The sequence below is a fragment of the Podarcis raffonei genome, chromosome 2, assembly GCF_027172205.1.
Source record: "Podarcis raffonei isolate rPodRaf1 chromosome 2, rPodRaf1.pri, whole genome shotgun sequence".
NCBI classification, from domain to species: Eukaryota; Metazoa; Chordata; class Lepidosauria; order Squamata; family Lacertidae; genus Podarcis; species Podarcis raffonei.
In genome coordinates this window covers 64,389,404-64,414,468 of record NC_070603.1, presented here as the reverse complement: position 1 = coordinate 64,414,468, position 25,065 = coordinate 64,389,404, and the positions used below count along the sequence as shown (strand labels likewise).

The 25,065-nt window shown below is 43.8% G+C and overlaps 1 protein-coding gene across 2 annotated transcripts in view; it reads left to right on the top strand.

Moving 5' to 3' along the window:
* The window catches only part of SPARC (secreted protein acidic and cysteine rich), a 184,248-nt gene extending 167,907 nt beyond the window's left edge, over positions 1-16,341 (top strand). Inside the window, exons 2-10 of one of the 2 annotated variants that reach the window (XM_053377063.1) lie at positions 4,402-4,471; positions 6,231-6,281; positions 7,586-7,670; positions 8,511-8,632; positions 9,468-9,588; positions 12,382-12,515; positions 13,176-13,324; positions 14,519-14,667; positions 15,516-16,341. In XM_053377063.1, the coding sequence (XP_053233038.1) occupies positions 4,415-4,471; positions 6,231-6,281; positions 7,586-7,670; positions 8,511-8,632; positions 9,468-9,588; positions 12,382-12,515; positions 13,176-13,324; positions 14,519-14,667; positions 15,516-15,544 (897 nt within the window). In that variant the 5' untranslated portion in view covers positions 4,402-4,414 and the 3' untranslated portion in view covers positions 15,545-16,341. Of the gene's footprint in view, positions 1-4,401; positions 4,472-6,230; positions 6,282-7,583; positions 7,671-8,510; positions 8,633-9,467; positions 9,589-12,381; positions 12,516-13,175; positions 13,325-14,518; positions 14,668-15,515 lie in introns of both variants that reach the window. The other variant, XM_053377064.1, reaches the window with a different exon arrangement.
* Positions 16,342-25,065: the final 8,724 nt, after the last annotated feature.

Here is a 25,065-nt window from a genome sequence, read left to right as displayed (position 1 = left end):
CAATCCAATGTAGTTTCCTGGTAATAAGCACTATGCATAAGGGAAACCATGCATAAGTTTATAGCCATGTCAATCAGAAACGTGAACCATCTTGCAAAGAAGTGTTGCCATTTAACCTGCTAGCATGAAGTAAGAACCCCAAACCAAAGGAAAGATGTTTCCACCCTCTGCTTGATTATTTTCCTCCTTCTCTGACTGTGCTAAATTGACACAAACAAGCTTGAAAGCTTTATTGTCATGTCACTTAACTTGCAAGGAGAGTTTGTCAAGTACCCTAGCACCCCAGCAGATGACATCATTGTCCTTGCACTTTCCTACATGACTCCCAAGCCCAATTAGATCATGGGGAAAAGACAACACTTCAGCAGGACAGGAGTGCAGCTCTGATTTATTTGTTCTTTGGGGGGCGGGACTCTGCACATGCTGAGAAGCTGTCTTTTCCTCCCATGGGATATATAGAGAAATCACTCCAGTTAAAGAAAATCATGGGATCCTTATCAAATGTCAGCACCATTTATAGAACCAGATACCAACTGCAGCCTACACAGCAAGCCCTGGCTGAAACCAAACACAGAATCTGGTTCTTCTGTAGTTCAAACTAGGATAGTGACCATGCCACTTAAACCTTATTTAAAGTTCTGTTCCTTTGGACAACTAGCTTTTGCATCTGTTCTGTGTTCCAACCTACTCCTGTGAAACAAGAGTGTTGGAAAAGGAGAATTGTGTCTGCATTCACGGGGATATGAATGCATGTGCATTAATCCACTTTGCAGATCCAAACTCTGAGTCTTGGCACTGAGAAGCATGTTCGTGGGTTGAGCCCCTGTGAGCCCCGGGTCTGGCTCAATTAAGCCCCAGCAGCATGCCTTGAGTCATTTGATTTTCCACAGATAGCCGTGTGATGGCTGCTACACAGGTCTTCATTGCGAGAGCATCACACTATGCATTTGACACCTCTATCGCAAAGTACCAAGGGTACAGCTGGAAGGCCTCAGCCAAAGCAGCTCCTCTTAGACAAAAAATAAGTCTCTTATGGAGGCATTTCTGGACATTTTTGTTTTTCAAATAAACTTGTTTCCTGTCTCCAGCGACAGACGTTTATGTAAAGCTTGTTTGCTCAGAGAGTTGATCCATGTCCCTTCTACCTCCAAGCACAACAGTGGCTGTTCTCAGTGTTTGCTGGCCTGCTGTCAGATGGGCTCCTATACCTCAGCACAGCCCCGGGCCTTGAAATCTGATATTCTCTGGGGCAAGGAACACCACTTGAGATCCTCATCCAATATTGACCAGGGTGGCTCAAGGGGTGTTGTCTACTGAAAGCAGCCCCTTGACACCTGGCTCGAAACTGCTGAACCTCAGCAAAGTTGTCGGACCTTGGTCATCAGTGGACCTCGGAAGCCAGGCAAGAAAGAGCCCCGCTAAGCAAAGCACAAGAAAATCCCTTGTAGATCCAGGAGGAGGGAAACAGCCAGATGCAGCTGTACTTTTCCACCCCAAAAATGCCATTTAAAAGGGGAAGAGCTATTGACCTCAGCTTCAGGTCTTGGCAGTGACGAAGGATGCTTTCACCAGCCTCCAGAGCAAATAAAGGCAAGAGGAAAGGACTTGGTGTACTGAACAGCAGGAGAAGAGGTGGGGGCAGAGGAAAGAGCTGTCTGCATTAGACAGCCGCCAAGTCAATGGGAAATAGGCCCCCTACATAGCCAACATGGTACTATCCAGATGTTGTTAGACTGCAACTCCCATCAGCCCCAAGCAGCCTGGTCAGAGATGGTGGGATATGTAGTTCAAAGCATCTAGAGGGCACAAAGTTGGTTACTCCTGCCTTACTCTATACTCACCAAAAAGTGTCTGTAATGATGAACTGTCAGGCACATCCATGATTTTGCATGAAACCATGTTGCATCTTCATGAATGGTTCTATTTCTCTTACCATGATCTAACCATATACACAAAAATGCATCATGCAAAACATGCTGGAGGCTGCAGCATGAACGTTTTTAGAAAGTTACAGTGTAAATATTGCTAAAGCCTGCTACATTTGGCATAAATAAAAGCTGAGGTGGAAATTTCAGACATCAGCCTTTCTGTAGTGCATTGAAGGGAACATGTTTGGAAAACGATTCCACCTTTTGGGCGCAAAGGGAGCATGCTGTAACCTGCCATAGAAATGCCAGGAAATGCATTCATATTAGATCTGCAATATATTGAGAGGTGGAGGGAAATCAGCCACATTTTGTATGAAGTTGCATTTAGGTGTGAAATATGTTTGTAGATAGGGAGCTACTTTGCAGAGTTCAAATTTTGAAAGTACTAAGTTGGAGTTCACAATTTTATATTCCGCAGTTTAAGACTTGGGAGACTTCTGGCTTGTGAAAATATTTCACTGTTAGATAAATATTTCACTCAGGCTTGCACTACAAATGAAAAATAAAAACCACTGCCAGTGTTGTCTTTATATTTTGTCATACATCTGTCACATGAATCTGCTACCAATAGGGAAGGTTGTGAGAGAACTGCACGCATCAGTCTCATAATCTTATTGTGAATACAAATTCAATATTCTCCTGGATTTCCCTTCTTTGTTAGAAGCAGGAAGTGATCACTGAACAATAGATTGTATCTGAGCAATTGAAAAGGCATTTGGCAATAGCATGTTTTATTGGTTGGTCTGGATTTCCAGATGCCCACCCGTTTGTACCTACTAGTACTCTGTGAGTGGTTTTTCAGATTAGCAAAGAGTTCATATATCATTTTACAGTCAACACATTCAGATTCTTACCTGCATGCTAGGCTCAGCAAGAGATTCCCCTTTCTTCGCAGTTCATACCACTTTTCATGGACATAGGTATTCAAGTTCTACAAATTGCATCTGGAGTAGACAAGATAGCTCCATATAGGAGCACTGTCCATCTGTATCAACACTCTACTCTTAGGAAAATAGGTGAAGGTCTGAAAACTCTCAGTAGCAAATATATAGGCCTGTAGAAGAAGAAGATTCTGCAGTTGCAGCCTCTGCTGTATGCCAGACTGCAGATAAGCAAAGAATTTAATCACTCAGGATTTCCTCAGTTTGTTTCCCCAGTGCTTTCTGGCAAGAACTTCCTTGGGCAAGGATGGACATGCCTTAATGCTATTGCGTTTGAAAGATAGGACTTTGCACCAGCAGGAAGATGGTTTGGACATTACATGATGCAGAGAATAACACTGACTTCCACTTTTCCACCCTTATTTTTCCCCTTCTGAAATATTTTTGGCTCCCAGTAAAACTTCCATGTTTTTGTTTTTAAATCCAAAGGATATTTAAATTCTTCTATGGTTATCTGTTATGCACACTTCTGCAATGTAGTTAATAGGAAAAAGCTCATTTTAGTTCCTTTATTTCCCCCTACTACCCACAAAGTCTGAAACAGAGATTATAACTGAAACATTAACAGGTAAAATTAATGGATGCCAGGTTTCAGCCCAGAAATAGTGTCTCTGCCTTCTATTTCTCTGCCAACTCTCCCGCTGCATTTTCCTTCTTTGCTTGTAAGGGGTCAAAATGAAGGCTTGCTTTGCTAGGTCCAGGAAGTAAGCGGATGGAGGTCATTGTGGCGTCTAGCCTTACAACAGGCTCCACAAGGCCACCTAGTTCAATGAAATTTACTCACTGGGCATGTGCTTGGTCAGGAATTTCAGCCTAAAAATCCAGGAAGAAATTTCTGATAAGAGCTGTTCTACATTGGAACCAACTCCCTTAGGAGACTCCCCTTCATTACAGGTTTTGAGGCAGAGATTAGATGGCCAGTTGTCATGGATGTTTTAGTTGAGATTCCCTTGGGGTCCCTTCCAACTCTACAATTCTTTGATTCTATATATTGTCGAAGGGAGGAAACTGTAGGTATAATCCTTCCATCACCTAATGTTAATCAAGCTCATGCATGAATTGTTCTGCTGAAGACTTCAGCTTTAAGTTCACGTCATTTTCATTACTCCCATTTCTTTCTTTTTTGAAGCATCCTTGCAGGTCATCAGCGTCAACTATGTCAAAAGCCTTATCTACCCTTACTTATTCTTCCTGTAAGAAGAAACAGTAACATGAAAACATGGTGTTGTGGTTACAATGTTTTACTCAGCACAGGACTCAAATCCTCATTTGAGCTCACCATGATTTGGGGCCACTCACTATCTATCAGTTTAGCCTACCTCACAAGGTTGCTGTGAGAATAAAATTGGGGGAGGATCAAGCATGCTGCCCTAAATTCCTTGGAGGAAGGGTGGAATAAACTGCAATAAATGAAAATAATAAACTGACTCTCGTGCAATAAAGCCCATAATTTTCATAAAAATTAATACAGTAAAATACAATACTCAGTCCCCACCCAAATATAAGTCAAAGGTTTCCTCTTCTCTCTCCAGACTTCAAACAAAGATGCGGGCCTGGATTTTCTTCCTCTTCTGCCTGGCAGGCAAGGCCCTGGCAGCACCGGTAAGTAGTGAAATGGGATCAAATAAAATTTTAAAACCTGTCTCCTAGAATGAATTTCTGCCCCTCCTGCTATAGGATTGCCATTGGGCAAGGCATGAGAAAGGTGAGTTTCAGGGCCAACATACAACAAAAGGATTGCCACATTTTGACTTCAAGGATTTCCCCTCCACTTGGTGCCAGGAAAAAATGGTTCAAACTAGCAAGATACCTATCAAATTCTAGAAATGGGGTTGTTGTTTCTGGAAAAATGGAAAGGAGAGGCTATAAATGGGGGCATGTACCAAGCCCTGGTTTTCTTTTTTTGTTTCCACCTGGCTTTGGCCCACCATTCCTTCCCTTGGTCACAGCCGTTTTCCTCTCCTAGACCTCTGCTTCCTCCAAGTCTCCTCCCATTTGCCATCTTTCCTCTGTCTGCAGCTTCATCTGCCCCCTTCTTTTGGACCCCTAAAGCCTCCACATCATATGCAATTTTTTGTTAGAACAGAGTTTGTGATGGTGGCGCCACATTACAAACAGAAAAACTTGTAGGGGGGTTACAGGAAAGCCACACAAATGCTCCAAGAAGGCTGCACTCACGTGGTAGTTTATTCCGTTTTCATGACTTTCCCCTAACTGTTAAGTTCCGCATTATATTTGAGCTTCCACATAACATAAAAGCAACTTCTGGAACTACAGTGGAATATAGTACAAGTTTAGTGCTCATTTCCATGCTATTTGCTTTCAGAAAAGATCCATTTGCAAATAATATGGAAATGAATGCTAAACTTGTGCTAAATTGCATGGTAGTTCCATTATACAGTTGTACCTCAGAAGTTGAACAGAATCTGTTCTGGAAGTCCATTCAACTTCCAAAACGTTCAACTTCCAAAGCACGGCTTCTGATTGGCTGCAGGAAGCCCCATTGGACGTTTGGCTTCCGAAACAATGTTTGAAAACCGGAACACTCACTTCCAGTTTTCAATCATTCAGGAGCCAAAACGTTCGACTCCCAAGGTGTTCGGGAGTCGAGGTATGACTGTATTCTGCTATAGTTCTGGAAGTGGCTTTTACATCATATGAAAGCTCAAGTACAGTCGTACCTTGGAAGTCAAACAGAAGCCATTCCAGAAGTCCATTTGACTTCCAAAACATTCAGAAACCAAATCACGGCTTCTGATTGGCTGCAGTTAGGGAAATAGAGTAAACTGCTGTGTGAACTCAGGCTAAGTCAGAGCAAGCATGGATGTACACACGCCAGAATCCATCCTTCTCAGATGACTATATTCAAAAGTTTGATTCTTTTCAAAGTCACTGCCAAAACTGCGCCTTAGGGACAGGTGTGCTGTAAGTGTTGCTGGCAAAGTCCATTGGGTGGTGCCCAAGTTAGTGAGCAACAGGAATTCACGGACCTTAACTCTTTGAATTCTAAGTGTGTGTGTGTTTTAAATAAAATTGGGCCAAGGATACTTGAGTGCCTTCAAGTCTATTAAGGAATGAGATACGGCAATACTGCATTCCAAAGCAAGGCAAGGAGCTCCACAGACTTCAGTGGGGCCTGCTAGGTTCTAACTGTGGCAAAGGGCAGCCTTGTGCAGAAGGTCTCACACTTTCTTCCTGCTGGTTGCAGCACTTGGGTAGGGTGGCAGAGGAGCTTTGTACATGTATGTGTTTGGTCACTGCAGTAGGAGTGGAGCTTCAGGCACAAGGTTGAGGGAAACCCTTCAGTAGAGCTAGGATGGGAGACACATCCACACCTGACTTCCTTATTTCTTCCTTGCAGCAGGATGCTCTACCAGAGGAGATGGAAGTAGTAGAGGACCCTACAGTAGAGGTACGAGTTGATGCAATACCCCCCTCTTTTTATGTGCTTTGTGGGAGAGATGCATTGGAAGAGGTGGGATAACGACTGATGGGAAGTTGTATGACCACCACCCAAAGAAATTGGGATGGATGCTCAGCAAACAGGTAGTCTGGAAGCAACCTAACACATTTTCTATGGCATATACGTTCAATGGACTGCAATCTGCTTACACCATAATAAATATGTTAGTCTTTAGGTACCTCGAGACTCTTTGCTCTCTTTTTTTTGCTAAAACAAACTAACACAGCTATCCTTCTGGAGATAGTTGCTTCAGACCACCATTTCTCAAGATCGGTCTTTTTATTCATTTTATTATGAGTTAAGAGCTTTCAGACTGCTTGCTTGAAATTTAAGAGTGATCAGAAGAGGAACGGAACTGCAGCTGGAAGCCCTGTTGAGAGGTGGGGCCTGTAACTCAGTCACAGTGTGGAGCGCTCTTGTTCAGGGTTCCAGCTAGCCACCAGTCAGCCATACCTCTCCTAGGACACCCCATTCCGTTCCATTTCCCCTCCCCACCCTGTTTTCTGTATCCTCCACCCACAACAACCAGCTGTGCCCATTGAGCGTGTTCAGTCCTCACTGAATTGCTCAAGAGTCCCTTCCCCTACTTTTATAGTTCGCTCCCTAAAAATTGTGCTTCTCCAAATCTTCCTCAAAGACTCCTGTGCTATTTGGCTACATTTTAGAGTATGAACTCACTATTGGCATATAGTATACTAAATACCTCAAGGACTACCTCTCCCCATATGAACCAAACCAGATCATCATCTGAGGCCCTTCTTTGTGTGCCTCCTTCATGAGAGGCCAGATGGTGGCAACATGAGAATGGGCCTTTTCTGTGGTGGTTCCCCATTTGTGGAATACTCTCCCCAGGGAGACTTGCCTGGCACCTTTGTTACATATCTTCAGGTGCCAGGCAGAAACATTCCTCTTCTCCCAGGCCTTTGTCTAATAACACAATCTATGGCCTTTTAAATTGGAGGGGGGGTGTTGTTTTTGTTTGTTATTATGCATTTTCAACCACCCTGTAATCTTCTGGTGAAGGGCTGTATAGAAATTTAATTATTATTAATAATAATACCTCAAGTTGGCTCTTCTTTCATGAAAGGAAATTAACTCTAGAGACATTTCCCTGACCTTTGGCTTCCTAATGCTGTGAGTCTCTCTTTAAACAGCCTATTTGAGTGGGTATGGTTTCTATGTCGCAACAGGCTTCCAGGTTGTCATCAACCAGAAAACAAGAATAACTGACCTTATTCCACCTCTCTTCCCAGGAACCTGTGGGTATCAACCCCGTTCAGGTGGAGGTTGGAGAGTTTGAAGAGCCCACTGTGGATGTGGAGGAGATTGTTGCTGAAAGTAAGCAGTACTCTGGATATTATACTTTAAACCTGCAGTGTTTTATATGTTTTATAGTGTTTATATTATACACATAATATAAGCAGGGCCAGCCCAAAACATTTTGGCACCTGACATCCTGCCACCTGAGCCGGTTGCCTCACCTTGCCTCAAGGGTGGACCAGCCGTGTATATAAGAATGCATATTTTATAGAAATGCAAAAAACTGAAGAAAAGGTGTTGTTGCAGCAGCCCTGGTATTCTCATGCCAGATGATTTTTCTTGCTACTGTCATTTTAGTCCCACCCTCCCAGTCTTGCATCCTGAAGACCCAACAGCATCACTCTCTCCATAGGCTGCTTTAAGTTGCAAGGGGTATCACTTTAAAGGACCACAGAGGGAAGGAAATGGTCTGTGAACCACATGCTCCCTCTGAGGCCGGTCCTTATTCCATTTCAGCCATGCAGAGTGTGTTTACAGATATCTGTTTTTTAGGTTTGGGAAAGATTTGAAGTACATATGATGGTGGCAGTAAGGTATCGCTCTTTCAGAAGAGAATGCTGACACTTGCAACTTAACTCCAATACATCAGTTAAGGAGTTCTGGTCATTCCTGTGCTGCCCTAGTTAGAGACAAACATAGACTATTGGACTATATGCCTTGCTCCATAAAATAAATATGTTAGGCTATCCTACCTCTGATGAGCCAAGCAAACACTATGCTGGGTAGCTCAGACAGTGCTGTTGGTGAAAAGGCTAAGTATATCTCTCCATGGCTAGTTTTCCAGGGGGTTTTTAATAGTGAGGAACCACTGACACTGTTTTGGCTTCAAAAATTGCTTTTCTTCCTGGTCTTGCTTAGATCCTTGCCAGAACTATCACTGCAAGCATGGCAAAGTCTGTGAACTGGACGAAAACAACACCCCTATGTGTGTGTGCCAGGATCCTTCCAGCTGCCCAGCCAGCACTGCAGTGTTTGAGAAGGTGAGCAGAGAAGATGAGTGAAGTCAGGCCAACAGAGCAAACTGACGAAAGTGGAGGTCTTGGGAACAGTGATTGCTTATAGCCTCAGTTATATCTTAGCTTTAGCATAGCAGCTGATGCATCTCTGAGGTTTCTCCCAGTAACATCTGTAACCTCTGGTTAGGGCATATCACATAGTTAAGTACCATGCTACCAATGAAGGGTGTTTTGCAAGTTTGGTAAATAGCCACGTCATCCAGCCCAGCTGCATGAAAGGAAGCTGCAGGAATTACTGAGAAAGGGATGTGAGCAATGACAGGAGAGTGGCCACCATGCCACTGGACAGAATGAGTGCAGCTTGTCATTCTTCTGAATCTTTCAGTGGTTTTGTTAAATACAACTGACTATCAAGTCTTCCTCAACAGCCCATGACACATGGAGTGAGAGGCCCTGCCTGGCAATAGTTCTTCCCCTACCTGATGGGTCAATGCCAAGGGCATTACTGGAGGACAGCAGCTCCATCCCCCCTGGACTTTGCCCTGTTGAGTGCCATCTTGACCCTGGCACTCTAACATCTACATGCAGCTGCCAGGAAAGAAAATTACTTGGGAGTGCAGTGACAAATATATGCTGACCCCATCAAATCCAGGGTTGCAGTCCAATCCTTAAATGATTCAAAAGTGGAGTTATGGGCTGGATAAGGATTGCCAAGTAGAGGCTTTATGAATACCTAATAGACATTTGAGCTTGTCTAGCTCTGGAAGGTTATTGATGTTGTCCTAGATGGGGAGAAAGATAGATCCATGCTGCATTTGAGCACTTCATCTTTCTAATGCAACTAACCCTTTTCACAAAGGTATGTGGCACTGACAACAAGACCTATGACACCTCTTGCCACTTCTTTGCCACCAAATGCACTTTGGAGGGAACCAAGAAAGGACACAAGCTCCACCTGGACTACATTGGACCTTGCAAATGTGAGTTTTCATCCTTATGAAGCAGAACAAAATCCATTCAGAAGGCAACTACAGTGGTACCTCGGGTTAAGTACTTAATTCGTTCCAGAGGTCCGTTCTTAACCTGAAAGTGTTCTTAACCTGAAGCACCACTTTAGCTAATGGGGCCTCCCGCCGCCGCCACGCCGCCGGAGCACAATTTCTGTTCTCATCCTGAAGCAAAGTTCTTAAGCCGAGGTAATATTTCTGGGTTAGTGGAGTCTGTAACTTGAAGCATCTGTAACCCGAGGTACCACTGTAATCAACACCTGCTTTCTAGATGTTGTGGCACTACAGCTCCCATCATCGTTGACCATTGACTATGCTGCCTAGTGCTGTTGGGAGCTGTATCAAGACATCATCTAGAAGGCACCACATTGACTACATCTAGCCTATATTCAACTATATTTTCAGAATTTGCGGCTCCGGCATCCATGTGATCTAAGGAATAGCAAAAACACTACATCAAGTTATGTTAGCATGGAAATACATGGAGATCTACATGGGTCACAAATAAGGCTTGAATGATGGGCATCCTGAAGACTGTTCATTCACGGGGTGCGCAACACCAGCACATGCTGAAAAAATAAAAACTATAAAAATAATAGTTTTAATAAATAAAAATACTTCGGTCATTCTGTGACAATACAGAATGTGCCTGCATTCATAACAGTCAAGTGACAGATTCTGGGAAATGTGCTGAGAAAACGGACCCATAGGTCAGCCCAAAGGCATGGCACCTACCATCTTGGTTACCTCAGCCATTGTGTTCACTGGTCCAATAAACCAGGAACAAACCTTGCCTAGAGCTTGTGGTTTGTCTTATCGTGAGACAAACCACAAGCCTGCTTTTGGTTGTAATGTTAAGTCAAACCTCAACTTAGCCCCAGGTAACAAGACAAAAGCAGAACTAGGGGAGGAGCACTGTGGTTGAGATTTCGGCTCTGGGAACCTACACATTTGCTAGTCTGTGCTGTGCCATGGCTTAGAATCATAGAATCATAGAGTTGGAAGAGACCACAAGGGCCATCGAGTCCAACCCCCTGCCAAGCAGGAAACACCATCAGAGCACTCCTGACATATGGTTGTCAAGCCTCTGCTTAAAGACCTCCAAAGAAGGAGACTCCACCACACTCCTTGGCAGCAAATTCCACTGTCAAACAGCTCTTACTGTCAGGAAGTTCTTCCTAATGTTTAGGTGGATGTAATGCTTGGCTTAACATTACATGTGAACTTGGTCTCTGTCAGAAAAAGGTGGCTTGGACTCCATTAATCATCTGCACCTGAAGAAGCAGGAATAGTTAGGAAATCTCTGTAGGCTGCTCAGCTATGGCAACACATCTGAAGACACAACCTTGATCTCTATCTAGCCAAGATTTCCATCACCCTGTTCACTGGTAGACAGGTTTTATAAAGTTTGCATATTTCATTGCATGCTTCATAATTGTAGCTTATTTTGGGTGTAAGATTTCACAGGGGTGAGAAAATGACATAATCAGTTCCTCAGGTCTGATCGTCACAGAATGCATGATCAAGATGGTTCTGCAATGTTGGGTGTTGGCCTTCAGCTTTGTTTGGTCCCTAACTTTAAGGCAAACGTGATCCCCTATTTCCTGTAAATAGAAAATGTGATCCTGTAAATAGAAAATGGTCTATTTACAATGCTGAAAAGTTCTGCTATAGGCTTTCAGTGGATTTTGTGATGTCTCTTACATGACACCCCAGGTGACAAACAAGTGATAAAGTATTCATTCAAGAGCCTTCTCGTCTCCAGCATCTTTCTACGTCTATCTCTAACCACAAGCCTGTAGAATGAGACAGCTTCTATTTTGCAGGCATTGTCCTTGCCCTAGCTCAAGGTATCCACAGTTGCTTCAGTGGCCGTGATGATTTCCTGTTTCCAGGGGCTCCACTATGGATGCCTTGTGCAACTAACAACCTCTCATTTAAGCATGCAGGCAAACATGTTGAATAAATTGTAAACATATCACCAGCCCAACTTTTGAGCAGATGGGATGGAGTTAGATCAGGTCAAAACACAGAAAGTGTGGTCAAGGCGGCTTAACTGTGTTAAGTGTTGGCAGGATTTTTAATTTTCAAGTGGTCTCTAAGTTTAAGGCAAGAAGCAGCCTTTGCAACCAACACAAATAAATACTTTAATATATTCTCCTCCAGACTGGATTAACGTGATAGCTAGCATTTTAACAAATATGCCATTAGTCAAGTAAGTCCTAGATTAATTTATAAAAACAAACAAACACAAACATTTAAGCACTGTACTCATGGATGGTTGATGGAGTTAGATAAATGTTTTCCTCCTACCTGGAATGCTATTTTCTGTTGCTAGTGAAAGGCAAGCTTATACTTTCCTATTTTGTACAAAATGAAAAACTTAAGAAGGTAAAAAGTTCAAAGACAAACAAACCTGGATCAATCCACAAGCTGCTTATTGTCTCGGGTTAATCCTAAAGTTGGTTCTGATGTCAGGGTGCAGAAAGAGAGTACTGTCTTGAAGAGATTTTGGGGAGAATGAATGGCATCCCCATAGAAACTTGCAGAATGGGCCTTCTTTTTGCATTCTTAGCAAAAATAGAATTGTGCAAACCTTTTGAATGCAGTGGCTCTCTTTGCTATAATGCGTATCGCTATCTAATAATTTCTGGGCCATTGTTAGGTGTAGTCAGTGTCTCATTGAAGTGGACTTACGGTTAAAGACAATAAACATGGCTTGTCCTTAACTGTAAATGAACTGATGGGTCTCTGGTTGGGTTTCAGTCATTCCTGAGTGCCTCGACACCGAGCTGAGTGAATTCCCCCTGCGTATGCGTGACTGGCTGAAGAATGTGCTGGTCACCCTGTATGAGCGGGATGAAGACAACAACCTCCTGACCGAGAAGCAGAAACTCAGGGTGAGCTATAGCTCTACATAAACAACCATCCCCATAGCTTACATGGTGCACAAAAGTGGAGTTTTCCTACATTGTTATTTTTCATGGTTATGGGTCTACCACCCCATCACACCAAGACCAACACATCAAATCACATCACACACTACTGAATATAGGCAGCTCACCCATTTAAAGAAAACATTCCCCGCCCCCAAAGTGCACCTAATATTATTTAAGTGTATGCCTAAACATATAACAATTGTTTTTGAAAACCAGCGCACCCATTAGAGCCAGGATTACATCTGTAACAGATTCATACCCAGCACACACTTCTGGCAAGTCTGGGTCTTCTGCCACACAATGCATGACATGACCATAGCTGCTCAAATGTGGGCGCAAAGGGAACATGCCATTTGCAAAGCCAGTCTTGTGTCACCAGTCATTGTGTGTCTTGCATTACCTTCACATGCTGGTGTATTCCACCAGATGGAAACTTCTCTTGGACAGCATGTCATACCCCTCTTCATGTACATTTCCGCCAGAAATTCACTGCTCTGTGGCTCTTCTTTGGCCATCTCAGGATGAAATGCAAGCTGTTGCCCACTTTACCCCAGGAGAAAGGCTCTGATGGTAGCTTCAGACTAATTTCTTTTTTAATGCAAATTGTATCTTGATGAATAGGTGAAAAAGATCCACGAGAATGAGAAGCGCCTGGAAGCTGGGGACCACACAGTGGAACTGCTGACCCGTGATTTTGAGAAGAACTACAACATGTACATCTTCCCTGTGCATTGGCAATTTGGTCAGCTGGACCAGCACCCCGTCGATGGGTATGTACCCACCCACTTCCCTGGCCTGTGATAAACTCTAGCAGAGACAAGACACATTCGTATTAGATCACAAGCAAAATTCTTTTTTTTGTAACCTTCATTAGCCCTCATCAAGCAAGGCTTAAAATAATAAATAGCCTAGGATACAAGAACCAAGTCCCTTATTTATCTTAGGTGTAAAATAGCCTGCACTCAGCTCTTTGAAAAGCTACTTTGTTAGCAGAGGTCAGGGTGGTGTTTACTATGAAAGATGGGCACCTTCCCTTACTGCATGACTGTGCCACAAATCAAGCACTTGGCTTTCAGCCTGCTAAGCAGTACATCCTTCAGATTCTCAGGATTCCTAAATTTAACTTTTAAAAACAGAAAGGAAGTGTCTGCTGAGGGCTCTGGTATCAACGGATAGAGAGTACAGCCCATCCATTTAAAGGGCTGATTTCGGGGCATTCTCCATCCACATAATGCACTTCAGGTTTGGGTAATGGGATGTTTTGCAGGTCCTTCCATTTCTTAGATAAGACTACTCCACAAAATGAGAGAGATTTCCCAAAGAACAAGATATCTTTGGTATATAAAGCCTGATCCATACATTCTCCAAATGGTATGGTGCATCATGACTGCGTCCTGCGATGCTCTAGTAATGTATGAAATGAGAAAATCACAGGAGAAGAATGGAGCACATGGAAAGTCCCTAGATTAGTTTTTGTTTCCTTTCATTCATTACTAGACTGGCAAAAGTCAGGGGGTTGGAGCAGATGCCCATTCCAGCTCTTATGATCCTATGATAGGTCACATATACAGGAAACTGGCCTCCATGAAGCTTGGAAAATGTATGTCTAGGAAACAGGCCTCAGTCCAATATAAAAGGGGGGAATTGCTGCCAGGCACAAGAAGAGATGGGAGCACCAATGGCTTGAATTGCCAGCGTGGATTGACCTAGCCCAAAGTTAAGCCCACAGGTATGTGCTCATTGTCTTAATGGCACAATGGAGCCAGAACATAGAAGCCTTTCTATTGAATGGACATGAGAATGAGCCCCAAAATATAAAGGAAGGGTATGATTGGGTGGGAGTGGAGGACCAGAGCGAAGGGATTGTTGCCTCTGTCCTTTCTGCCAATCTAGTGAAAACTGCGGTTGATGGTAATTTTAGGGTGTTGTTGTTGTTGTGACCACCTTGATGCTCCTCCTTTCAGGTATCTGTCCCACACTGAGCTGGCCCCACTGAGAGCTCCCCTCATCCCCATGGAGCACTGCACCACCCGCTTCTTTGAAACATGTGATCTAGACAATGACAAGTACATCGCTCTTGAGGAATGGGGCAGCTGCTTTGGCATTAAGGAGAGTAAGTATGCTGCACACCAGGGCTAAGGCATCACTGGGACTTCACTAGAGGAAAGGGGGTGGGGCTCCCAATTGCAAACATCTCCTGATGATTCCAGACCAAGAGCACTAGGCAGATACACCAGAAATAAAAGCACTTGTATAAAAGGACTTGCCACGCCTAAAAGCACTTGCCACGCCTAACACTGCAGTCCTGTATAGGTCCGCTCAGTAGTAAATCCCACTGAGTTCCATGGGTTTTAGTCCCAGGTAAGGGATTATAGGATTGAAATCAGAGCAACTGGCCCAGTTGGTGAGCGCTGGGATCTGATGAGCGCTGGGATCTACTCTGGAACTCCTTGACAGTCTGCCTCTTTTATTTCACTTATACCCCAATCTTTCTCCAAGGAACTAAAAGCAGCTTACCTTTAGTTGTCAGGCTGCCTTCCCTGTTAGACAGCTTGTGGGGCTAACCCTGCTTAACTTTGGCAGTGGGACTCTGGTCAAGCTTCAGAGTCAGCCCACGCATTAGGTGCGGTTATGTAGTTTGTGAAAGGTGATGTGAGTTGTTAGGAAACCCCTATTCCCAGAGCTGCAGTTCCCAGAGTTCCCTAGAAAGATAGATTAATTGTTAAACCACTCCTGGGAATTGCAGATTTCTCAGGGGAATAGGGGCCTCATAACAGGGTGTGGAAGGAACATCAACAGGCAAATGGGGCAGCTGGTTTGGGCAGGGGTGGTTGGCTGGGCTGGCAGGCAGGGATTAAGGGTGGATTTTTCAATAAACACTCACATACATATTGGGGAATCATACTGTACAGATTCACACACAACGTGTTCTTACACCATGCCTTTCTTCTTCTCTTGCAGAGGATATTGACAAGGATCTCGTGATCTAAATTCAGCAGCTTCTGCTTCTGTTACCTACAACTCCCACGTTTTCTTTTCTTTTTTTTAACAATTTGGGGGTTTTTTGGTTGTTTTATCGGGGACAAGGTGCTAATATAGATCTAAACTTATATATTAACGGTGCTAAAAGAAAAAGAGAAACAGAAAATTGTTAGTAGCCTAATCTATACCACTAGATTACTCTGCTCACGCACTCATCTGTGTGTTTCTGTTGACCTCTTGATTCGATAATATCAGTACAGTGAAACAAATCCGCTTCTGTTCAAAGTATTGACTTCCTTCTCCTGGCCCTCTCTTTTTCTAACTTTTTTTTTTTTTTAAGAAACAAAATCTTAACATGTTTTTGGCTATTTAACTCTCAGGCTAAGGACCTCCAGACCAATTTACTCCCTAATTTCTAGAAGGCAAGTAAAGGAAAGTGTACCAAAAAGGGTGTTGGGAGACTGGGCTATACAAAGTCAAGTAGTGGGGCAATTGTTTTATGAAAGTTTAGGAGATCCAGATTTCAGTTACTAGTAGGATGGAAAAAGCGTGCAGTTGGGTAAGGTCTACAAAATCCAAAATGGTGACTTTATGAATTCTGCGGTTCTCGAATCTGGCACCAACTCACCTGAAAGGAATGATTACAAGAGAGCAACTGAGATGCAAGGGGGGGAAAAACGAAGTCTTGTTAACTCCCACCTTTTAAAATAAAAAGTAAGAAAATTCTACCTGCTTCATTGCTGCGCAGTGACTGTATTCTTTGTTGTTGTCTTTACCATGCTTTTAAAGTTAGATTTGGTGCTTATCTGTGTTTGGTGGTGCTTATTTTTCTTTTCGTAGTCTTTTTCCCTGCTGTGGTTTGTTTGTCACTGAAATGCATTCTGAGGAGCAAAAGCACATTTCCCTAAGCCAAGTCTTTCCCTCCTAGTCGTCTGTGGTCATTCTAAAATACCCATCTTGCCTCCAAGGAATAACACTAGGCCTGTTCACATGATAAGCTGGATGTGTGTACAAGCTTTCTCTACACAGTTGCAAGTGTGCATTCGCTGATGTGTACATCTCAACTACAGGCCACACACGGACTGTCACACTGAATGTAACACTCAATTGTTTGTGCACACGCATTGAACATAACATGTGAGTACCCCTTTGGTACGTGATGGTTCTACTCATAGGGAGGTGTATCATGAATACACATTTGTATTTGGGTTGAGAAAACTCAGGGGAAGTATCTTCCTAATAAGAACATCTTCAGTAGCAACAAATAGTTAGGTCTCATAGGCTGAGAGGTCACTTTTATTTCTTAATGTACTCTGTACATCTTAGTTGTACAAGAATGTTGCTGCAGTGTGAGCTATGAGGAATTTTCTCAAACAACAACAAAAAAGTAGCTATTTGAAACCACCACGCTATATGAGATCAAAAATGAATCTGTAGCCCTCAGTATATTACTAGTGACCCTCATCTCAGGAGGGTCACTTCCAACCATCTGCCGGGAGCTGAAACTTGTGCCACAGTCTACCGTTTGAAAAAAGCCATTTATCCTAGATTTGATCTTTTGACACATTTGTAAAAAAGAAAGACATATATCTACAGGTGAGCATGGCACTGAAGTATGGGCTAGAAGATTAATCAGTTCTATGTCGGTCCTGTTGAATAAAGGTGAGATCTTAGGCCCTGGGAGGTTATGTCTTAATGTACAATCTATATTCAGGATTTGAATTGGTTAAACCGTGATTTCTGTAACCCATGAACCCTGGGAACTGTTTTTCTTAGGTGGCTAGAGACTTCAGACATAGAATTCTCTGCTCCTGTACCAAGATATTATTCCCATGACACTTTGGGAGAAGCTGTGATAGTTAAATTACGGTAACACAAAATATTTAGTCTGCTTGCAAAGTGCTCCCCTCTTTCTACCCTGCTTTCATTGAACAGACCACAAACTGTTAAGTAAGTTTAAAATGCTTAGCTTAAGAAATATTCCAAAGGTCAGATTCATGCCTTTATCCAAGCAGCAGCAAAGAGAGCTCAGGCAGAATACTCTTGGATAGAAGATACAGAAAGATTGCTTCAAACACATGCTCTAAGCTTGGAGCAAAACTAAGACACCCTTCTTGGTCAGTTGCATGGTGTGGAGAGAGACTAGGAAGAGAAGGTTCACTTCCTCTCTCATTGGAGAAGAAGGAGCAGGAGCTAGCCGAGTCTAGTAATCCACCTCTATTGTTTTGACCCCTTCATGCACTAACTAGCACTCATGCATGGTTATGTTTGACTGCAATTTCCCACAATCTGCTTCCAGGGGATGTGGTGATGGCCAACAACTTGGATGCCTTTAAAAGAGGATTCAATGAGGTTACGTTTATCAATGGCTGCTAGCCGTGATGGCTATGTTCGACCTCCACTGTCAAGAGGCATTTTCCAGGAATCGCAGATGAGTGGACAGGCATCTGGCTGGCCACCATGAGAAAATGATGCTGGACTAGGTGGTCCTTTGGCCTGATGCAGCCGGGCTCTTCTGAGGCTCTTATGTTCCACTTCAGTTGTGGCAACAGGAAGCACAACTTTTCTTGCGCTTCCTGCTTTGCCGCTTATGTCATGAAAAGTCACTCCAGGAGGGTGGGCACACACAAACCTTGCAATTCACACAGGGTTTCATCTCATGTTCTCCAGCCTTGGGCTTTCATGCTTGCTAAGCAGCCCTGGAAAGGAAAACAAACCCCAAGTCATAAATACAGGAGATTGGTTATTTTGGGCAGTGCAGAATGCCGAAGCTTTAGCTTAGAACTCCCATGACCGCAGGAAACCATGATGCCACTACTAGTTAGTCGAGGGCATAAAACTGTCAGGGCTCATTTCCACCCAGCGACATCAACTCCAGTTTTCCATGTGTGCTGCAATCTGAACACCAGGGCTTTCCTAGGTGTCTCTGAGGAATCAATTCACTAAGTCTCTGTGAGCTTCCACACTTGAAAGTTGGATCCAAGTAAGTTATACTCAGAGTAGATCTAAGTTTGTCATGTCCATTAGTTTTAATGAGTCTACTCTGAGTAGGACTACCACAGACTATGAACTTGGGGTGGGGTTCGCTAAGTTGTGGGTAAATATATATGACCCTAAAGAAGAGAATGCATAAGGCTTAAATTAAAATAGCTGGTTGACACCACAGCACTGCACATCTCTCAGAGATAGATCAAAACTGAGCCCCAAAGTCCTCATGATTCTCCTTCCTCCAGTTGTAAATCCAATATTCAAAATAATTGACAATTTGCTACCTTTCCATGCTACCCCATCCAAAACTGTTGTCTGAGGTGGCTGCTCCACCTTGCCTAACATTAGGGCCATTCCTGGCATCTCTTCAGCTAAATACGGGACCCCTTGGTTAGAACCTCAAAAATTCAGCCAGCAGTGAGCCATGAATAAACCATTCAACCAGAAATGTTTGTGGGATTGTATCAGTGTTCTGAATCAACAAGCTGCTGCATCAGCAACTAAATATTTTGGATGAGGGGATACTGCCTGTATCACTCAGCCATCATGAAGATCATATTATGGTTGCCAATGATATTGTGCCAGGATCTATCATCTCCAGATACGGTGCAAGCAATGGCACACAACTGAGTGGAGTAGAAGCAAAACAAGAGCAGGAAATATGAGACCCACTTATGGATGACTCATCTGTTTTGTAGATATGCAGCCAAAGATGTTGCAGCTGTTATAACTCAAGCTATGTTAGTACAATACTATATGTCTAATATCTGGCAGGCAACAGCAGCAACAAATATTTAGTGCTGTAAGAATTGAACTGAATTGTAAGAGAGAGAAGACTCATTAGTCTTGCTTATAGCTAAACCGCACCATGTTTTTCAACAGTTACGTATCTGCAGAATTAGGATGGTAATTTGTAAGCCTTGGGATGACATCTGCTCCAGAATTAGAAGGGCACAGGTTGTGTTCTTCAGCTTGGGGTGTATTTCAACAGGACCAATTCATCATCCATAATATGGCTGGGTTGAGTGCAATGGACCTTTGCAGGAAATTGGCTGGATACTGAGACAGGGCAACATAGTTTGCATATTTGCAACATAGCTTGCATATCAACAACCCCCATTTCAGTATGTTTATCATTCCGAGGCTCTACAAATCAAAAGCGTTTAGCTCTCGATGGAGCTGATATCATTTGAGTGATAAGCTGAGCAGAGTGAAATTAAGCCATGTTCACTGGTAGGACTGAGATTTGCCTGCCATTCTGTTCTGTTTTTCAGGGCGATCTTGGTCCTCTTTGCAGCTGAGTGGTCCTAAGATGCAGTCAATGGTTCTCAAAGGAGGTTTCTGTCCCTCAGACCACTCAAAAATTGCCGGTGGTCTCAGAGGATCACTCCCTGCCAGACACACACATATCAATGCATGTTTTAACAACCTCTTTTCTTCAGAGGCAACATCCTCATAATCAAAGCCAGGGCTGCATTGTGGAAATCACAGGCCAAAGGCCACTTTTTTTGTGAATGTTTCAGGTCCTAGGCCAGGCCCTTGGTCAAAAGGAGCCTCAATCGCAATAATCTGAAAAAGCATCAAATGTAGGGTCAAGTAGAGATATTCTTGACTATGCACTAGACTGTCTGAATGGAGCGCACAGATTACCATTTATTTGAGAACCTCCAATAAAGACAATATAGGTCGACTTAATTTGATTATTGATATGACATATAATATCCATTTTGATTTAGGAGTTAACCCGATTCCTGAGCACCTATGCATGCATGCTAAATAACATCTAAAGCAGAACAAGGTCCATATGTTCTTTCCCCTCTTGATCTGAACAAAAATTTGTGGGACACTATTGAAGAGCTAATGCTAGTAAGAAACTTCTGTTTACCAGACCTCAAATTACATGAGGGGGCAGAGGAAGCCCACTTCCCTTCTAAGCTATTGGGTGGTATCCAAGGTTAGTCATACTCTGAGAAGACCCACTGAAATCAGTGGACTAACTTAAGTCCATTCATTTCAACAGATCTGCTTTGATGGTGACTTAATTGGATACCACCCACAGCTTTTAGAAGGCTATGAGGCACAATTCAGTTAAAATGGGGGGGGGTCAGAGGATGTTCATTTTATGAAAAGTCTTCCCCCTCATACTTTTAGCCCTGCTGTCTGCACAAGCATTCATCTTTTGTTATTACATGTAACCTACGGTACTTTCAGGTAAGGTATAGCCCACAGAGATAAGGCGTTATATGTTAAAACAAAGAAGTAAAGAGATGCCATAACCAAGTTCATTAGAAAAGGCAAACACAAAAGACAAGCGTGGATTGACATGGAGCAGCACACTCAAACGGGTGCAGTGAACGAGTCTTGAACTCTACACATTGAAGTCTGGTGTAGTAGCAAGGCCACTTGCTAGTTCAGGTTGCTGGGCAATGTTGGAGCCCAGCTAGAGACCATTTCAGTTTCCTGTTCCTGTTCCTCAGGCCATAGCAGCCCTCCTCAGTTCCACCTCAAGAAACCCCTCAGACGCTTCCAACTGTTCAATCATGCCGTCATGGGTTCTCTCCAATTTAAAAACTGACATGGATGTTGAGGAAGGTCACAAAGAAAAACAAAGAGGGATAGGAGATCTGTCCCTTCCTCTCCCTCCATGCACACTCGCACTGCTGACTGAGGAATGGAGGAAAGGAAATGCAGACAATGGATGAGAGCGATCGCGTAACCTGCTCACCAGCTGCTCCCTCACATCCTAGGGCTCCCTCCCTATCTCCATCAGCAGTCAGAACAAGGGCAGCATTCCATCCGATTGAGCACAGTCTGCATCTCTCCCAGAGTCCAAGCTAATAACAGCCTACCAGACAGGCTCCTTCCCTCACTCCACACACACACACCCCGCCAGTCGATGAAAACCTTGCCAGGCATCTGCACCCCACTCCCTCCCTCCTTCCTTGGCTGCTCCTGGGTCGGCCTGCCTCTGAGGAAAAAAAATGGGAGAAGCAAGCAGCAGCATGGGAGGAAGCTGAAGAGGTCCCCCTGGTGGATTGAGGAGAAAAAGGTTCTGAATGAGAGCGAGGTGTAATTTTGCTGGGCTAGAGGGAGGCAATTTCAGCTTGATGACAATTGCATTAACAGTTGGAGTGAACATGGACATTGTGAGGTCGGCGGGGCAGAAAATCGGGAGGGAGAAAGAAAGGGGGCAGCAATTTTTAATTCTTTTGCTTAGTGCATGTGCAGAGCTCCCCAACCTATCCTCACAACACTGACACAAAAACTCTGCAAATGCACTAAGCAAAAGAGTTAAAAATAGCTGCCCCTTTTTTTTCCTCCCTCCCCCTTCTCTTCCCGATTCTCTCCCCTGCCGACCTCACAATGTCTATGACAGCAGCGTCTCACGCTGAATGCAAATGACCTGTAGAAAGGCCACTTAACTATGAAACCCCTTTAATAAAAATAACCTTTAAAATCATCCAGCCCAGCCCCCTGCTGAAATCCTCTGCCACAGCATCCCTGATAGGTGACCATCCAACCTTTACTGAAATATGTCAGTGCCATGCATTCCTGATTTAAGAGGTGCAAGAGGCACCACAGGTCTTAACTTCCTCTCACATTGGATCTATGGCAGTTTAAACTAGGAACTTCGCAGCTCACAGTCACCTGATTTGCTGTGCACAAATCTGAGCCATGAATCTGCCTAATACCGAATCTGACCGCAGTGGTTCATTTCTCCCAGCCTTGTCTGCTGTGATTGATAGTGACTTTCTAGGTCTCCCATAATTTGCTATCCTTTTAGCTGGTGATGCCAGAGCTTGAATATTGGACCTTCGGCATGCAAAGCCGTGACCCCTCCCTAATCTCAGAAGGGGAGTAATGCAGCAGTTTTGCTTTTTCGCCCCAGATGGCCACAAGATGTCAGTAAAAAGCTAAAAATGCATCTAACGAAGTGTCCATAAAATCTCATGCCGTAATAAAAGTGCTTATCTTGGTGCCACAAGACTCTTTGCCGATTTTACATTAGCACGTGATGCACTTGTTCCAATAAATGGACTTTTAAAAGTTTTATGTGCTCTGATTGGCTCTGTTAAGGTCACAGACCACGTTACCTACACCAGTGTTCAAAGATGCAATTTGAAAATTGTTTCTGTTAGAATGTAGGGGGAGCGGAATCCCACACAAAGAGGGCAGCCAACATCTGAAGAGCAAACAAGTTCTGTATTATGGTGATCTTCTCTTTTAGATGTGAACTCAAGCCTTTCTTCACTATACCTTTAAAGCGGTATATCACTTTAAACAGCCTTGGCTTTTCCAAAAATAATGCTGGGAACCATAGGGCACTGAGAATTGTTAGGATACCTCTATTCCTTTCACAGATCTACAGAATGGTTTAACAGTCAATCCCTCTTCCCAGGGAACTCTGGGAATTATGGTTCAATTTCTCGCATCTCTAGTGAAGACTCCTGTTTGAAAGCCTCAAGAGCCACTACCAATGCAGTCGGTATTGAACTTGATAGGCCAGTGACTGCTTCCTATTAAACACAGGGATGCGGGTGGCACTGTGGTCTAAGCCACTGTGCCTCTCAGGCTTGCCAATCAGAAGCTTGGCGGTTTGAATCCCCACAATGGGGTGAGCTCCCTCTGCTCTGTCCCAGCTCCTGCCAACCTAGTATTTCAAAAGCACGCTACTAGATAAATAGGTGCTGCTGTAGCGGGAAGGTAAACAGCATTTCCGTGCACTCTGACTTCCATAACAATGTCCTGTTGCACCAGAAGCAGTTTAGTCCTGCTTGCCCCATGACCTGGAAAGCTGTCTGTGAACAAATGCCAGCTCCCTCGGCCTGAAAGCGAGATGAGAGTCCCATAGTCACCTTTGACTGGACTTAACCGTCCAGGGGTCCTTCACCTTTACTTTTACTGATTAAATATAATAACCTCAGTTCTTTGTCTTTGTGTATTATACTTCATGTACCATTTGTTAAATCAAGCCTAAAGGCAGATGAAAGGTAATTCAGAACAGAAGGGACATAGAAGATGAGGAAAGGAGGAGTAGAATAGAAAGAGAACACTAGTGGAGCAAAAAACTGGAGCTGGAGTAAACGGCAACATGTACACAGCCTGTAGCTGCATTCCTAGCTGCCACTGAAAATTCCTCCTCTTGAAACCCAAAGATTATAATAGCATATGAAGGAGAAAATGCTAATGCCTTTTCAGGCTGACATGGTGCCTGGCACAGCAAATCCTCCTTTCCCCCAATATGTGGAAGACAAAGGCAGGAGGTGTGCAGCCAGGCATTCCACCCCATTTGTGCCTTGGTTTTACGGGACAAATTTCACATCTCAAGTGCAAAGGCCATCTTCTCAGACTTCGAGTAACGGCAGTGCATTGTGTTACATTGTCCCAGATTTCCTTCTAATGCGCTGTGCGAATCACCAGACTCATTCAGATGCCTTGATCACGAACGGTCCTCACACAGAGAATGGAAACTCTGAAGGCAAATATGCTCTTGCCACTGTGTTTTATGCAGCCTTCAACATAAGGATCAGGAAAACTAACAAAGGAAAGACAAAAGTTAACAGAAGGCAGGTGTAGGTTGTTTGAGGCCTGGGTGTGTTGAAGGGTGTGGAATTTGTGTGAGTGGAAGTGTGTTGAGTGAGTGGAATCTATTTGATGGGTTTTGAGGTTTTATCAGGGCGCTTTGATAGTATAGGGGAGCTGGAGAAAGAGAATGGTTGCAACTGTCAAGAGCAGGTTTCATTGTTTACTAGCATTTTGAGAGTTAATTTTATTGCCCCCTATTATGATCTAATGAATTATGGGATGCTTTTTTATAGAATAATAGAATTGTAGAATTGGAAGGTACCACAAGGGTTGTCTAGTTGGACCCCCTGCCATGCAGGAATCTTTTGCCCAAAGTGGGTCTCAAACCCTTGACCCTGGGTTTAAAAGTCTCATGCTCTACGGACTGAGCTACTGCGTCAGTATGTTTGATAAGACTCATTCACTGGAGGTTTTTAAGCAGAGGTCAGGTGGCCATCTGTGATGGATGCTTTAGATGAGATTCCTGCATGACCCTCAGGGTCCCTTCCAACCCTACAAATCTATGATTCTATGACAGAGCATCTCTTTTACGTGAAGAATGTCCTTGGTTCAATCTCCAGAAGACGGCTAGCCAGCCAGCTAGATGGACCCATGGTCTGATTCCCTTGCCGCTATCTGCTTTATCATTCCATATACAGTAATGTAAAGGTAAAGGGACCCCTGACCATTAGGTCCAGTCGTGACCGACTCTGGGGTTGCGGCGCTCATCTCGCTTTATTGGCCAAGGGAGCCAGCGTACAACTTCCAGGTCATGTGGCCAGCATGACTAAGCCTCTTCTGGCGAACCAGAGCAGTGCACGGAAACACCGTTTACCTTCCCACCAGAGCGGTACCTATTTATCTACTTGCACTTTGACGTGCTTTCGAACTGCTAGGTTGGCAGGAGCAGGGACTGAGCAACGGGAGCTCACCCCGTCGCGGGGATTTGAACCACCGACCTTCTGATCGGCAAGCC